The 15,203-nt window shown below is 39.8% G+C and overlaps 2 protein-coding genes across 2 annotated transcripts in view; one reads left to right on the top strand and one right to left on the bottom strand.

Annotated features, from left to right (window-relative positions):
* Window positions 1-537, top strand: GARIN6 (golgi associated RAB2 interactor family member 6; the record flags this gene model as incomplete). Its single annotated transcript, XM_013004017.2, has 1 exon — window positions 1-537. A coding segment is annotated over one exon (537 nt), but the record flags the coding sequence as incomplete, so codon positions are not given.
* The window catches only part of ANKS1B (ankyrin repeat and sterile alpha motif domain containing 1B), a 1,383,364-nt gene that overhangs the window by 1,039,559 nt on the left and 328,602 nt on the right, over window positions 1-15,203 (bottom strand). The window contains exon 8 of the mRNA XM_030886113.2: window positions 13,599-13,742. Within this exon, the coding sequence (XP_030741973.1) occupies window positions 13,599-13,742 (144 nt within the window). The remainder of the gene's footprint in view (window positions 1-13,598; window positions 13,743-15,203) is intronic.

Genomic DNA, 15,203 nt, shown 5'->3' with positions numbered 1-15,203 from the left:
CTCTTCAAATACGCACCAATGTTTGAGAGCGACTTCATCCAAATTAGCAAAGGAGGGAAGGTGATGGATGTGCACAGCCAGGGCGCGCTGGTGACCGTGGGCATCGTCTGCACCAGCCCCAGACTCCAAGTGCCTGATGTCATGCTGCTGGCCTGGCCAACTGCAAACCGGGAGAGATATGTTACATGCAGGTGTGCCACCCAGGACAAAGGACGCAGGTGGACACGGGCCTTGGAGCTAACGAGGCTGCTTCCCTTGAAGCTGGTAAGGTTATCCATCCACGATGGTGTAAAACAGCAGCTCCGTCTGAAGCTCGCCACAGGCCGCTCTTTCTACCTTCAGTTGTGCCCTCCTTCTGATGCAAGAGAAGATCTTTTTGTTTACTGGGAAGATCTGGTTGGCCTCCTACGACCACCAGTGGAGGCTTATAGCAGTACCGAGGCCATGCCAGTGGGAGACACAATGGACATGCCTATGTTTGAGGAAGAGAGTAAGAGTCTAACAGTAAGTCTTTGTACTGTTTCTAGAGACATCTAAATATGGGCCCGGGGATAACTGGAGGCTGCTCTCACAGCGCTTTTGATGCTCTCTGAGGCTCATGTGCACATGCACTGCATTGGAAGAGGCCTCGCCCCTTGGGGAGGTTCCTAGTTCTTCTCCAAAGTGCTCCTCAAGATGTACTTTCAAGAGAACCCTGAGCTAGCAGCTTCCCTAATTTTATATTCCAGTTGTAACACCATCTATAGCATCCTGTGAACCCTATTCTTAACACTTACTACCCCAACCCAGGCAGCCTGTCAAATTGTAGGACTTTTTTTTTTTTTTTACTATTTGATAGTCCTACTTTTATTTGATTCATCATGTCTCCTGTGACTGCCATGTATTGGTGTTTGTATACATCAGTGGCAGTGCAAGATGCTTGCGTGCATGGGTATCATTTATTAAACTCACTACCCTGGCATTGATTCTGAATCATAGCAATCCTGTAGAGTAGAGGAGAGGTGGCTCAAGGATCTCTGAGAGTGTACATCTTGCTGGGCGCAGGCAATCTCATCTTTATCCCCTGGAGTGGCTAGTGGGTTTGAACTGCTGGCCAACCGTGTGGTTAAAGGCCCAATGCCTAACCCACAGTGCACCATGGTTCCTTGTACAGTTTGCTAGTAGCTATTGACATGTAAATTGTGCATAGACCTTGATCAATTGTTTCACTTTGAGGAATCCACTCTACACAATTACTAATGTATTGAATACTAACTCAAGTGTATAAAATAAAAATATATGAGGATACTCACTGGCCTATTTCAATAGTGTTCCCCCCTGGCACTGGAAATGGTCTTGAAAAACTGGACCGACCACCGTGATGGACCTGTAGTAAGGATTTCTTTAAGTATCCTAACAATTTGATTGATGACCTCAAAGCTCTTGAGAGGATTTCTTTAAGTATCCTAACATAATTTGATTGATGACCTCAAAGCTCTTGAGTGGTTCCGTTACTGAAAGGAGTAGATTCTTTCTGGTCTCGCTTTCTTCACTATTTGTTTCTTCTTGCCCTAGGCACAAAGCACGATCTGTGAAAATGGAGATCAGGAACAGATCAGCATTAGGAGCCTCCACTTAGACCCGGAGGTGTTTGGGGCGACCTCTTCTGGTCATGCTGGAGAGGAAGAAACAAGCCATGCCTCCTATAGTCTTTGAGAAAGCATATACTCTTCTAGTCACACAGCACATAGTGACTGACAAAGGGGCAGGGGCAGCATCAAGAGTGATGACAACAGGCCCCACAGCAGACATTGTGAATGTGGCAATAACTGAGCCCATGGTGTCAGAAACATTAGCACTGGCAAGAGCAGCTTCATCGATCCAGAAATAATTGGAGCCAGCAAAGTCATGGGGTGCTTCCAACATGTCCTCAGTAGAAGGCCTTCACATTGTTGTGTCCAATGCTCCAAGCATTCTCTTCTCCTCTTAAGGGGCTTCTAAGTACATCACCAAGAGCTCCCCAGAGTGCAGGCCCTCCTCAGAGAGCAGCATGAGTCTCGTGATCACAGGAGCAGAGAATACCTTCAAGCTTGTTTCGAAAATAGGCTAAGGTTCAGCAGCAGGCACCTTCATCTCAGCTTTGCAATGAAGGGTTCAAGAGTGCGAGGGATGGAAGCCAGGTGGGAGTCTCCCTTTCCAAGAGGGAAAGTAAGGAAACAAAGTAAGGTATGCCATCACTATAGGACACGAAAAACAAGTGAACACCAAGGAACCCTACTAAGTGTGAAAAAAAAGGGGTGGGGGGCATAGAAGCCATCAGAGCAAAATAACTTCCTCCCCAAACACAAAAACATCATCCTGAGGCCTATCACAAAGGCAGAAGTCAGAGTTCTCAAAATCTGGGGAGGAACCAACCTATAACTAATTCAGAGTCTTAAAATAAGGGTCTCCATTGGAATGGCTAATTGTTACAGAGCCTCAGTCCTTCCTGTGAAAGAGTTTAATTCTAGAGACCTAGAGAATCAACTCTTTATAAAAGAACCTCACTAACACACTGCACCGGATGGAGAGGGTGACGTCTCGCCTGAGACTGCAGAAGAAAGCAACAGCATCCAAGAGCACACGTTCGTCCACTCGGATTCTCTGCTGTAACAGCATATGCTCTATTAACAGGGAGGGTGCCAATAAAATGATGACAACTCAAGATCAGCCTCTGAACTACCTTAATGTTTTTATTTGATATCTGGGAGTTATGAAATAACAGATCACAAATTATTGAAGATTACTCTAATTTCCTAAAGATCATCCATTTATGACCTTAAGTTTAGAGCCAAAGAAAATTCTTCAAACTATTTCCTACTGTATAACCAGAGGCAGAAGGAACCAATAGGAAGTGGGGAAATTGTAAATAAAGTTAGGGAAGCACCAGATTATAGGATTTGGTTTTGTGTTAAAAAAAAAAAGAGAGATTTGAGTCATAGCATTGCTACTCATTTTCTAAGTGACCTTGAGTAGGTTAACTAAATTTGTCCTCCTTTAAATGGTTACATGGGGGAAAAAAATAAAAAAATAAATGGTTACATGGAGAGATTATACATGTGAATTATCTGACGAAGAATAGGCATTGAGTCCTGATGGTATAGTGGTTATGTGTTGAGTTGTGATCCACATGGTTAGTAGTTCAAAACCACCAACAGATCCGTGGGAGAAAGACTATGTACGTTCTACTCCTGTAAACAGTTACAGTCTGAGGATTGCAATGAGTCTACATTGACTCGATGGCAGTGAAGAGATGCAAATGATTATTGTTGGCATGAGTGCTAAAAATAGTTTATTCATGTTTTCTATAAAGGGCTTCATTACTCTGTTGTCTTAATTCTTTACTAGTTTAAATCCTTACTTAACTCATCTGACTGAATTTAAAATAATATTGAATATTATAAAGTTTCACATTTACATTTGGACATTTGTAGGATATCAAAAGATACTCAAAATAGCCTCTCCTACTAAAGTTCTATTTACAATAAATGAGCTTTATCTTTTCTAATATGAAAGGGTCTCCTTCTTAATGAACCTTCCACAATCCAGTCACAATGGAAGAATAACACATCATACCACTTATTCATAAGCATGAACTACAAAGTACAATTATCTTAAAATACTTATGGACAGGGAAAAAAACCCTCTGGATGAAACCTGAATATAAGATAGACACAAAATGTAGATAAAAATGGGAAACCGGCAAGATTTCGTTCGAACTTCCAGAGGGTCACCTGGTGTAAGAACTGACTCCACGACACCCAAGCACAACAATGCAAACTTTGAACAAAGAATAATTTAATATTAGACGTGTAAGACCCATAGGATAAGCCAAGGATCTCATTTTGCAAGTGAGAATTCTCAGCTCAAGTTAAAAATTATTTGTGACATAATTTTACAACCCAGAACCAGAAGTGATAGGTAACTTGGCCCCTGATAAGTCTATGCTCCTTGGATAACCTCGTGTTGTCTGAAGCTTATACTGTGCTCTGAAGATGGAATTTACAATTTGAAAATCACAGACGCACTCGCTGCATTGATCCCAGAGGCTCCTGTCCCAAATGATAAAGTAGCCTGCTTTTTCATAGGCCCAACATGCAGTGTTTACTGATTAATGCTTTTTAATGGCCCGTAACAATGTTTCAAAACACAAACAGGAGGCGGAAAATTAAAATCAATACTTAATTAAATTTCTGCAAAACACTATATACAGATTAGATTCAGTAGGTGTGGTTAGGAGTTGGGCTGCTAACCATGAGGTAAGGGTTTTGAAACCACTAGCCATTCACATGGGAGAAAGATGAATCTTTAAACTCCTGTAAAGATTTACAATCTCCGAAACCCACAGTGGCAGTTCTACCCTGCTTTATAGGGTTGCTATGAGCCAGAATTAACTTGAGGGCAGTTTGACACATTATTACCAAAAATTATGTTTCATATTAATACATTTGATATGATGCCAGAGACCTACGGAGGTTTTCAAATATCTACAATATAAACTATTTAAGGGTAAGGACTGATTTTTATTTTTGAAATCAAGGACTATTACTGTACTTACCAGTTGATTATTATACTCGGTAATTATAGAATGTAATGGTTATTAAAAGCATTGGATATTTTGTTTTTCTTTTCTAACTTTTCAATATATTTTCAATACTTTCTCTGACTCAATCTCCTTTTAAGTTTCATTATCCATTAGTAAATATAGTTTCAATCTGTCCCATTTCTGACTATAAAATCTGAGGTTGATTACTGCCAGGTATTTATTAGGTCACAAGTATTTTTAAAAGAAAATCAGGGAAATAAATAGAAATATATCATCTCACCTCTTCTAATCAGATATAAGATAATATAATGAACATAAGAATATAAAAAATCAAATTAGACTTACTATCTGTAAATGAATCATATGTCCTGAAACACCTAGGTACTAAACTAAAATTCAAATAAGTTCTAAGATGCTACAAGTTGTAGAACAATTTTACATTTGACATAACTTTAGCATCAAAATATTAACCAGCACACACTAAACATAGTCATATTATAAAAATGAAGATTTTTATAATTTGCATATGACATACATATTGATAAATGTTCAAGGAAAGCTCATCTGCAATAGTAGTCACACATACAAACACAATGATAATCTATATAGTTAGAATATTAAAAAACAAATGGGGGAAAATGGATGTGTCCCTGCTCTTTATTAAAAGAAAACCTCACTGCCATCAAGTCAATACCTAGAATTAGGGATGAAATAGGTGGTATCACAACAGATCCAAATGAAATAAAAAGAATAATAACTCAGTATTAGGAAAGACCATTTTCCATCAAATTCAATAATCTAGATGACATGGACAAATACCTACAAAAACACTATCTTCATAAACTAACCCATTAAGACCTTGAACACACCCACAGCAAAAGAAGAAATAGACAAACTCATCCAGAAACTCCCACCAAAATAAAGCCCAGGTCCAGATGGCTTCCCAGGAGAATTCTACCAAGTATTCAGAGAGGAGCTGTCACCAAGTCTACAGAAATGATTTCAGAACAGCGAAAGGAACAGCAAACTCCCACTCATTCTAAGAAGCCAACCTCACCCTGATACTAAGACCAGGGAAAGACCCCACAAAGATAGAAACCTACAGACCGAGATCCCTCATGAACAAAGATGTACACATTCCCAACAAAATCATGGCCAATAAGAATCCAACAACAAAAAACATCATGACCAAGTGGGATTCATACCAGGGATACAAGGATGGTTCAACATTTGAAAAACAATTAATATAATCCACTACATAAACAAGATACAAGATCATATTAACTGATGCAGGGGGAAAACATTGACACTATCCACTCCTAAAAAAAGCTATTAAGATAGGAAGAGAGGGGAAATCCTCAATACAATAAAGCCCATATATGAAAAACCAATAACCAATATTATACTCAATGGACAAAATCTGAAAACATTTCCACTAAATAAGGAAACCCAACAAGGGTATTCTTTATCCCCACTTTTATTTGACAGTTTGCTGGGAGTCCTTGACAGAATATTAAGATAACCACAAGAAATCAAAGGAGTGTAACTGGACAAAGAAGACGTGAAATTTTTGCTAGATGCAGATGTGATTTGAGAGAGAGAATCTTAAGGTGTACACAATGGGATTGTTGGAATCGATCGAGCAGTTTGCAGAGTTTCTGGATACAAGAATAGCAAGCAGAAATCAATTGGATTCCTATATTCTAATGAAGAGAATTCCAAAAAAGACATCAAGAAGACAATATCATTCAAAGTTGCCACTCAAAAGTTGACATACCTAGAAATAAACATAACCAAACAAGCAAAAGATCCGTACAAAGAAAACCACAAAATATTACTACAAGAAACAAAAAGAGACCGACACAAATGGAAGAATATACACTATTCATGGACAAAAAGACTCAGTATCATGAAAATGTCAATACTACCTAAAACTATCTACAAATTCAATGAAATCTGACCGAAATTCCAATGTCATTCGATAAAGAAATGGAATAATGAATTCGCAACTACATGGAGAGGGAAGAAGCCCAGGATAAGCAAAGCACTCCTCAAAATGAAGAACAAAGTAGATGACCTTGCACTCCCTGACCTCAAAATCACTACACAGCCACAGTTGTCAAAACAGCCTGGTACTGGTAAAACAATAGATATATAGACCAATGGATCAGAACAGAAAACTCAGAAATAAAAACATCTGCGTACAGACCATTGCTTTTTTACAAAGGTCCAATAAACAATAAATGGTAAGGGGAGATGCCATCATCAATAAATGGTGCTGGAAAAGCGAGATATCCATCCGAAGGAGAATAGAAGAAGACCCATACCTCACCCCCTGCACAGAAACAAACAAGGTGGATCAAAGACAAATATAAAACCTAAAGTTATCAGTATTATCCACCCGAAAATTGAGTCGAATGTGGGCAAAAGGAGACAATGGACAGGGCTGCCAGATATTACAAAGGAAACACACACCGTGGAAGACAACATAAACAAATAGGATCTATTAAAAATAAAATATTGATGTACATCAAACAATTTCATTAAAAGAGTAAAATGAGAGCCCACAGATTAGGAAAAGATATTTGGAAATGCTTTAATGGACAAAGGTCTAATTGCTAAAATCTACACTATACTACAAGCCTACAACAAGAAAAAAAACCAAACACCTAACAACCGTCTGGTAAGGTGGGCTAAGGACATAAAGAGATGGTTCATAAAGGATGGCACCCAAATGGCTAGTAAACACAAGTGGAAATGCTCTTGTTCACTAGCCACCTAGGAAAGGCACGTCCAAATAACCATGAGATACCATCTACCAACCACAATCATATTCCAATATTTTTTTAAAACTGAGAAAAAATGCTGCAGAGGGTGTGACAAGATTGGTACTCTTCTACACTGCTAGTGGGCTTGCAAATATGTACAACCGCTGTGGAAAGTGATATGGCCATTCCTAAAATAGTGGCAATTGAAATACCATTATGATTCAACAATACCATAACTGGGCATGTACCCCACAGAAATAAGAAACAGATCATGAACAGACATATTCTCCCTCATGTTCACTGCAGTGATGTTCACAAAAGCAAGAATTTGGAAACAGTCTAAATGCCCATGAATAAAAGACTGGATAGAAAACAAAGACCCTGGGATACATACACACAATGGAATAACACCCATCCCTGAATCAACGGGCGATGAAACCAAGAACACCTCCTGACACGGAGGGATCTGGAAACATTATGCTGAGTGAAGTTTATCCATCACAAAGGTCAAATCCTCAGGGGTCCACTGCTGTAGGGACAAGCAACAGGATGGGCAGGAGCTCAGGCTTGCAGGGCCTAGTAGACATCCTGATTGGTGCCAACGAATCACATACCACCCGCTGTAGGTGTGATTTTTGACAGTCACTTTGGCAGAGGGATCCTCACATCAGCTGGCAGCAAATTGTCAAGGGAGGGGCAGGGGAGAGTGACTGCTGAGAGGCTGCTGTGTAAAGCTATGAAGAGGTCCCCCCCAGACAGGTAGGTAAGCGTCCCTATCTGAAGGATGAGGGAAACTGATGGGAAAGTCAAGTCAGGAACGGCGAAAGGGAGCAGACACGTACAGGGGAACACAAGTGCACAACTGTTAGTAGAGAAAGGGGGAAATGGCTAAAAATAGTTTTAAGAACCAGGGGAGTATACCTGGTAAAAATGCACCAAATAGCCATATTGGCAAGTTTGGGGGCACATCCTGGTGACCCAGGTCAAGTGCCATAAAAAACTGGGACATTGAATGTGGGATCTTCGAGGTGCACAACACACTCCAAAGGCTACACCAGAGAGATCTGATGTGGAATCTCCACTAGGTATACTGGACTCGACCTCACACACACTTTTAACCTGAACACTTCACACTTCTTCGTGCCTGATGAAGCAGTAGACAACTGTCAGTAGGTAGACAATCATTGATATCATTGCCCCATACGCTGTATTAAGGTGTATATTATTCTGGCAAACCTGTGACTGACATTCTGTGAATATTAATGTAAACTGTCCCTGACAACCAACTCCCATTGCTTGTGTAAATAGCATGCAGCCATGAAAGATTGATTCTGTACACGTGAATAATTTTCAGGTTTTGCGATATGAGTTAGCCTACATTGGCCCAATATTCCTCTCTCAATAGTGCCTTAAAAAATTAGTACCAGGGGTGTGTTAGTCTGAGTAGACTAGAGAAACAAAATTCATAGACACTCATTTTATAAGATAGAGTTTTATATAAAGGGTAAGTGTACATTAAGAAAGCATCCCAACCCAGTCCAGACCTAGGCCATAAGTCCAGCATTGGCCCATATGTCCGACACTGATCTACAAAGTCCTACTCAAACTCACAAAACACACACAATGCCGCCGAAGGCAGGAGGAAAGCTGAATCAGTGAGTGTATAAGCATCTCTGCGCTGGCAGGGGTCTCCCCACGGCTGTTCCAGCACCCAGGGCTGCATCGGGGTAGGTTCATGTGGCTTCTGCTCAGGGATGTCTCACAGGAAGTGAGCTTGTCCCCTGAGGCAGAGAAGTGGCTAAGGCAGCCGCACTCTGGTCCGACCGTCAGAGAGCAAGAGACATTTATCTCTCCGTCCTTCATTAGTCCCACATGTGTTCATTGGCCAGGTTGGCACAATAAACCTAATTATCACAAGAGGCTACTGGATGACAATATTAATGGAAGAGCTTTATGCCGCAGGTAGATGATCAATTAGATTGTCTACTATAATTAACAAGGAGATCTCTAAAGGACCCAAGGCAGATAAAAATATATAGATCCAGGAAGGGGTTTGTGGCACCCACTAAATCCCAGCTCTGATTGAAGAATAATTAGATCTTACATCATGACACTGATCAATACCTATGTACCCTTCCCTCAGGAAGGGAACACAGATGATATGGATGCTATAGAAAAGTGTAATGAAGAAATTAGATGCTGCCTGGCTATCGGATAAAATAGTGTCTGCAGTTTTAAAGGCTTATTTCCAAACAAGCAGCCATCTGGAGAATATGTCCACCAAGTCCTCAAGGAAGAAGCACACCAACGTTAGTTACCAAAGGATTGAAACTCATATAAGCCAAAGCCAAAGCAGGGAAAAGTACCAGAGCCTAAAATATGAGGTTTGCAGAAGGCTCGCGATGACACTATGACAGTGGAAGCCCAAGATACATTTGTGAGCACTACATAGGAAAAAGCCCCGGACAGCTCCCTCTATCCGTCAGAGAGTAATGGGAAGAAACTGGTTACCAAGCATTGTGCATTGAAGATATGACCATGGGAGGTAAAACTGATAAACCTGACTTGAACGGTTAAAACCTACTCAGTTAATCCCCAACCACCACCACCACCACTACCACCTCCACCACCCCAAAGCATGTTTGATCTGCTGATCTGATTTCCAACATTTTCTGTGGGTGTTTTTGTTCATTTGTTTTCACGTTGGTATTTCTATCAGATGTATTTTGTCATTGGGGATAGCCCTCTTAAATTAATATCAGTTGTATGTTGTTCTGTTTTTCAGTATATCAAACCCAGGATTGATGGACCTATATAGGAACAGCAAATAGAGTAAGGGCTCTTAAGGGATATATTGGAGGAAAGGGAAGGAAGAGAATGTTTTGAAACTGATTGTGGTAGCAATTGTACAATACTTCTCGATGTGATTGAACTATGGAATGATATCTGGATTAGCTCCCAATAAAATGGTTTGGGGGGGAAAAAAAGAAAAAGGAAAACTTTTTTTAAGTTTTCAGTGAAAAAATAGATCTCCAGAATAAATTTATTGGCTACTGATTTCTTCGACTGTACTTCTGACTGACTATATGCTAAGAACAAAACAGATGTGGTCTTCCCTTAAGGAACTCCAAGTTCAATATATATGAATATCTTTTCGAGGTTGGAAAAACTGTCTCCTAAAAAAGTTCACTGTCACTGAGTCATTACCATATAGCAACCTACATAGTTCATTTAAGGTGCAGGGAGTTTTTAGGTATTATATACTGATTTGATTATTTAGTTTTCTGCAGTAAATTAATATTAGAATCTTGCCATGTTCAATTTGTGAAATGTGTGATGGTTTCCCAGGTACCAACTACTTGATATATGATACAAATATACATATGTAGGGATTATGTATATTTGCCATGTATGTGTGTGTGCATGCATAAATCAAGATCAATGATATATTATTATTGTTATTTTGTGTCGTACATTGTCCATTGTGTCCCTTCACCCACATTTATGTTATTCATCCCCCTGGGGGTTGGGCTTTATATCCAACCTTGTGATGGGTTCCCGCTTTCTACCCCTTCCCCACTGCCCCGCCCTGACCATCCTCCTACTTTCATGATATCGCTACTCCTACTACTGTTCCTGAGGGTTTTATCGGTCCTGAATTTCATATGTTGAGAGCTCCAATCTGTACCAATGTGTGTAATCCGGTCTAGCCAGATTTGTGAGGAAGAACTGGTTCATAGTAGTGGGGGAAGGGGTGGGAGAGGAAGCATTCAGGAACTAGAGGAATGATGTGTGTTTCGTAGGTGTGATACTGCACCTTGGTTGAATCGTCCCTTCCTTGTAACCCTTCTGTGGGGGACGTCCAATTGTCTACAGATGGGCTTCACATCAACATAAGTGTTTGTTTTGGATCTTTTGATACCTGATACCTGATCCCGTTAATACTTCATGATCACCCAGACTGGTCTGCTTCTTCCTTGTGGGCTTATTTGCTTCCCTGCTAGATGGCTGCTTGTTTAACATCAAGTCTTTAAGACCCCAAACACTATATCTTTGGATAGCTGGGTACCATCTGCTTTCTTCACCACATTTTGTCTTCAGAGATTGTGTCAGGAAGGTGAGTATCAAAGAGTGTCAGGTTATTAGAAAAAATTGTTCTTGTGTAATTTAGGGAAGCCTTGAGTAGAGGCCCAAAGTCTATCTGCTATCTTAATAGGTTAACATATGAATATATGTACATTGGCCTCTATCCCTTTCATTATAAATTAATATGTTTACATATGTACATGCCCATAGCTATACCTCTATAAATAGTTTTTGCATCCTACTTCTTTCCTCTATTTCCTTTTACCTTCCTCCTGTCCCACTAACATGCTCACCTGCCACTCAGATCTCAGTAATTTCTCGTGGATACACTGCATTTGGTCAAACCCCACCAGGGTTTATACGCCTCCTCACCACCAATTTTAGATCTCTTGTTGTTCCCTTATCCCTAAGTTTGTTGGCTCCCACTTCCCCCACCTCCTTTCTCAGGATTGTTTTCTCCTCTGGATTGTTCGTCCTGCCTAGGACAAAACAAACAAACAAACAAATAAATCCCCATTATGTTGTTCCAGGTCTGTCTGCTGACTGTTAAGAGTGTTTTCCAATCATGTCTGATGTAGTGCCAAGCCCTGTCCCCCAAGTCAGAAGTCCATTTTCATGAGTCCTTGGGGCCTTGGCTTCTTTGCTTCCCTTGCTGCCCTACTGAACTACCTTCACGCTCCACCCCGCTGTGCATGGGTCAGACCGGACATACTTTCTGCATAGTGCTGTCTCATTTTTATCTCCAAAGAGTGCTGATGAGTAAGCCTGATGCTTAACCCACTGTGCCACCAAGGATCCTGTGAGGCTATAACACATAGCAGGTATTTGAAGATCATTCTACAAAGATATAGAGTCTGGGGTCCTATAGGCTTGAAGATAAACAAGCAGCCATCTGAGAAACAACAAAGCCCACATGGAAGAAGCACACCAGCCTGTGAGATCACCAGGCGCTGAAGGGATCAGGTATCAGGCATCAAAGACCAAAAAATATCATAGCATTGTGAATGAGGGGGAGTGCGGAGTGGGGGCCCAAAGCCCATCTGTTGGAAATTGGACATCCCCTTGGGGAAAGGCTGCAGGGAGGAGATGAGCCAGTCAGGGTGCAGGGTAGCAACGATGAAACATACAACTTTCCTCTAGTTCTTGAATGCTTCCTCCCCACCACTATCATGATCCCAATTCTACCTTACAAATCTGGCTAGATCAGAGGATGTACACTGGTACATATCAGAGCTGGAAACACAGGGAATCCAGGGCGGTTGATCCCTTCAGGACCAGTGGTGAGAGTGCCGATACCGGGAGGGTGGAGGGAAGGTGAGGGAGAAAGGGGGAACAGATTACAAGGATCTATACATAACCTTCTTCCTGGGGGACGGACAACAGAAAAGTGGATGAAGGGACACGTCAAACAGTGTAAGATATGATAAAAAATAATAATTTATGAATTATGAAGGGTTCATGAGGGAGGGGGAAGTGGGGAGAAAGGGGAGGGAATGAGGAGCTGATATTAAGGGCTCAAGGAGAAAGCAAATGTTTTGAGAATGATGAGGGAAACAAATGTACAAAAGTGCTTGACACAATGGATGGATGTATGGATTGTGATAAGAGTTGTACGAGCCCCCAATAAAATGATTTAAAAAAAGAATTACAATAGATGTGATAGACAGTGTAAAGACTTCAAATTGGTGGTCAAACTTTCAGTGTTCTGGTCTCATTGTTGGATTGTATTCCCAAATCCTCGGTGGTGCACAGTAATACCGTAATTTTCACTATGCTAAGATAAATTCAGTGAGTATGGTTTTTAAAGAGTCCTAATATATATTCCCAAAACTCAATCTTTAGATTATCTTTTAAAATTATTTAAACATAAATTAAAATTTAATTTTTTTAATTCTTTAAAATGATATCTTTTCAGCATAAATATTAAAACTCCATCAAAAGACAGTTTTCCAAGAAGTAGCATTAAAAACCAAATAAGACAGACACATAAAGATTATGTGTTTGCATTTGCACACGCATATATCACAAGCCATATGCCATTTAACTAACCCTTTAACAACAACCAAAAAATCACAACAAAAGCCAGATAGTAATTGTAATTTTAGGGAATGAAACCTTTATCTAAAAACATCGGCAACCATTTTAATGCTTTGTTATACTTTAAGAAAAGTAGACTTTACCTGTGCAAGAATGGGAAAACCAAGGTTCCTACATCCATTACAAGGAGTTAATGCTTCCCAAATTCCTGAGGGCCCACAAGTGTTTCCATCGTCATCATCTTCTTCTACTTCTCCTGGTGACAAATTTATTGTAGATGAAGTTCTCTGAAATTAAATTTATATTATACCAACATATTATATCCTTGTTATTGAGCATCAAGATTACATAAATCACTTGTGATATATATATATATATAAGCGGACAAGAATCAGCTTACTTCTAGGTATAATTCCATAGCTGTACTGAGCCAAAATCATGCATAAGCCAATTAAAGTTGAAAATGAAATATCATAAAATATGGCATTTATAAAGAAGACTAAGATATGGTAATAACATAAGATAATATGTGGATAGCAGTAAATAAGAAACATCTTATTCATCGATGTTTAGGCACAAAGACATTTAATATGGAATGACAGGGATAGCTATTGACACAGGAATGCTAAAGAGACTTTTTTTTCACAGTGTCACAAAACGGGGAACAAAATTTCATAGTGTACATATAACAGGGGTAATACTTTAATTCATGATGAGTCTCCCATGTTGAACATATTGATTTACTTGTGTTACCCCCAAAATCTCAATAATAGCAGTAAGGCAATTTTTAAAAATTGTTTTAAACCATAATGACAAGGATATTAGTTAAGATAAGTAGTTCAATATTACCTAAGATTTAGCAAAACAAACAAGCTGAAAGCAAAGTATTGACAAGACGATCACAAAAAGGCAGAACTTTTCATGACTCAGGTCAGGATGCCTGAGAAATTGGAGCGCCTGACCACCTGTGAAAGTGTGGGTGAAGGTGGGCAGAAAGAACATGGAAACACTGGTTCTTTGGCCGCCCAGTCAGGAACCTAGACTATCACCGCCTAGTAAGAAGTTGAAAGTTTGTTTTACTGGAGAGGTTGAAATCAAGGGAGTAGGAACTTGAGTTCAAGTGCACTGGGCAATCCAGTGCCTTCCCATAGTTGCTTTAGAGAACAGCGAAGTCATATTTCTTTGTCCTGGTTAGGAAACAAGAATATTTGTCTCAGAGATTGGCCTCCCGAGAAAAATATCTAGAATTACTCCATAAAATGGTGGGCTACATATCATAGCACTTCTTCTGAAGTTCATCAATCAACAGCACCTTTCACCACACTCCACCAACATAGTTGCTAAAAATGCACACCAGTACCCATAACCTCTGTGCACTAGGAGAAAGCCGCCACTGAAGACCAAATAATTACACAGTTATGAATAGAATCCTCAGAGAGATCCAAGATGTTGCAAACATGAAACAAGAACAGAAGGCTACAAAATAAATGAATACATAAAAATCCAACAGAAGGACTGGAAAATAAGCATGAGGGAATTTCCAAGATAATATAGCAAAACGACGAAAAGAAAATTAAGAAATTTCCAAACAAGATGTCCAACACCTGAAAAACAGGTGCTCCAGAAATTAGAGAGTAGAAGTGAGAGGAAATTATCAAATGTTATAATTTTTCCCAGAAGAAAAATACCAAGCCCATAGAGTCTTCATGAAAAAAAAAAGTCATATATACAAATAAAAGGAGCCATTT

Source organism: Echinops telfairi, unplaced genomic scaffold (assembly GCF_000313985.2).
Source record: "Echinops telfairi isolate 266 unplaced genomic scaffold, ASM31398v2 ScPeMD7_2;HRSCAF=8, whole genome shotgun sequence".
Taxonomy (NCBI): domain Eukaryota; kingdom Metazoa; phylum Chordata; class Mammalia; order Afrosoricida; family Tenrecidae; genus Echinops; species Echinops telfairi.
Note: the sequence above shows the minus strand (reverse complement) of the source record. Positions and strands in the feature narration are given on the sequence as shown.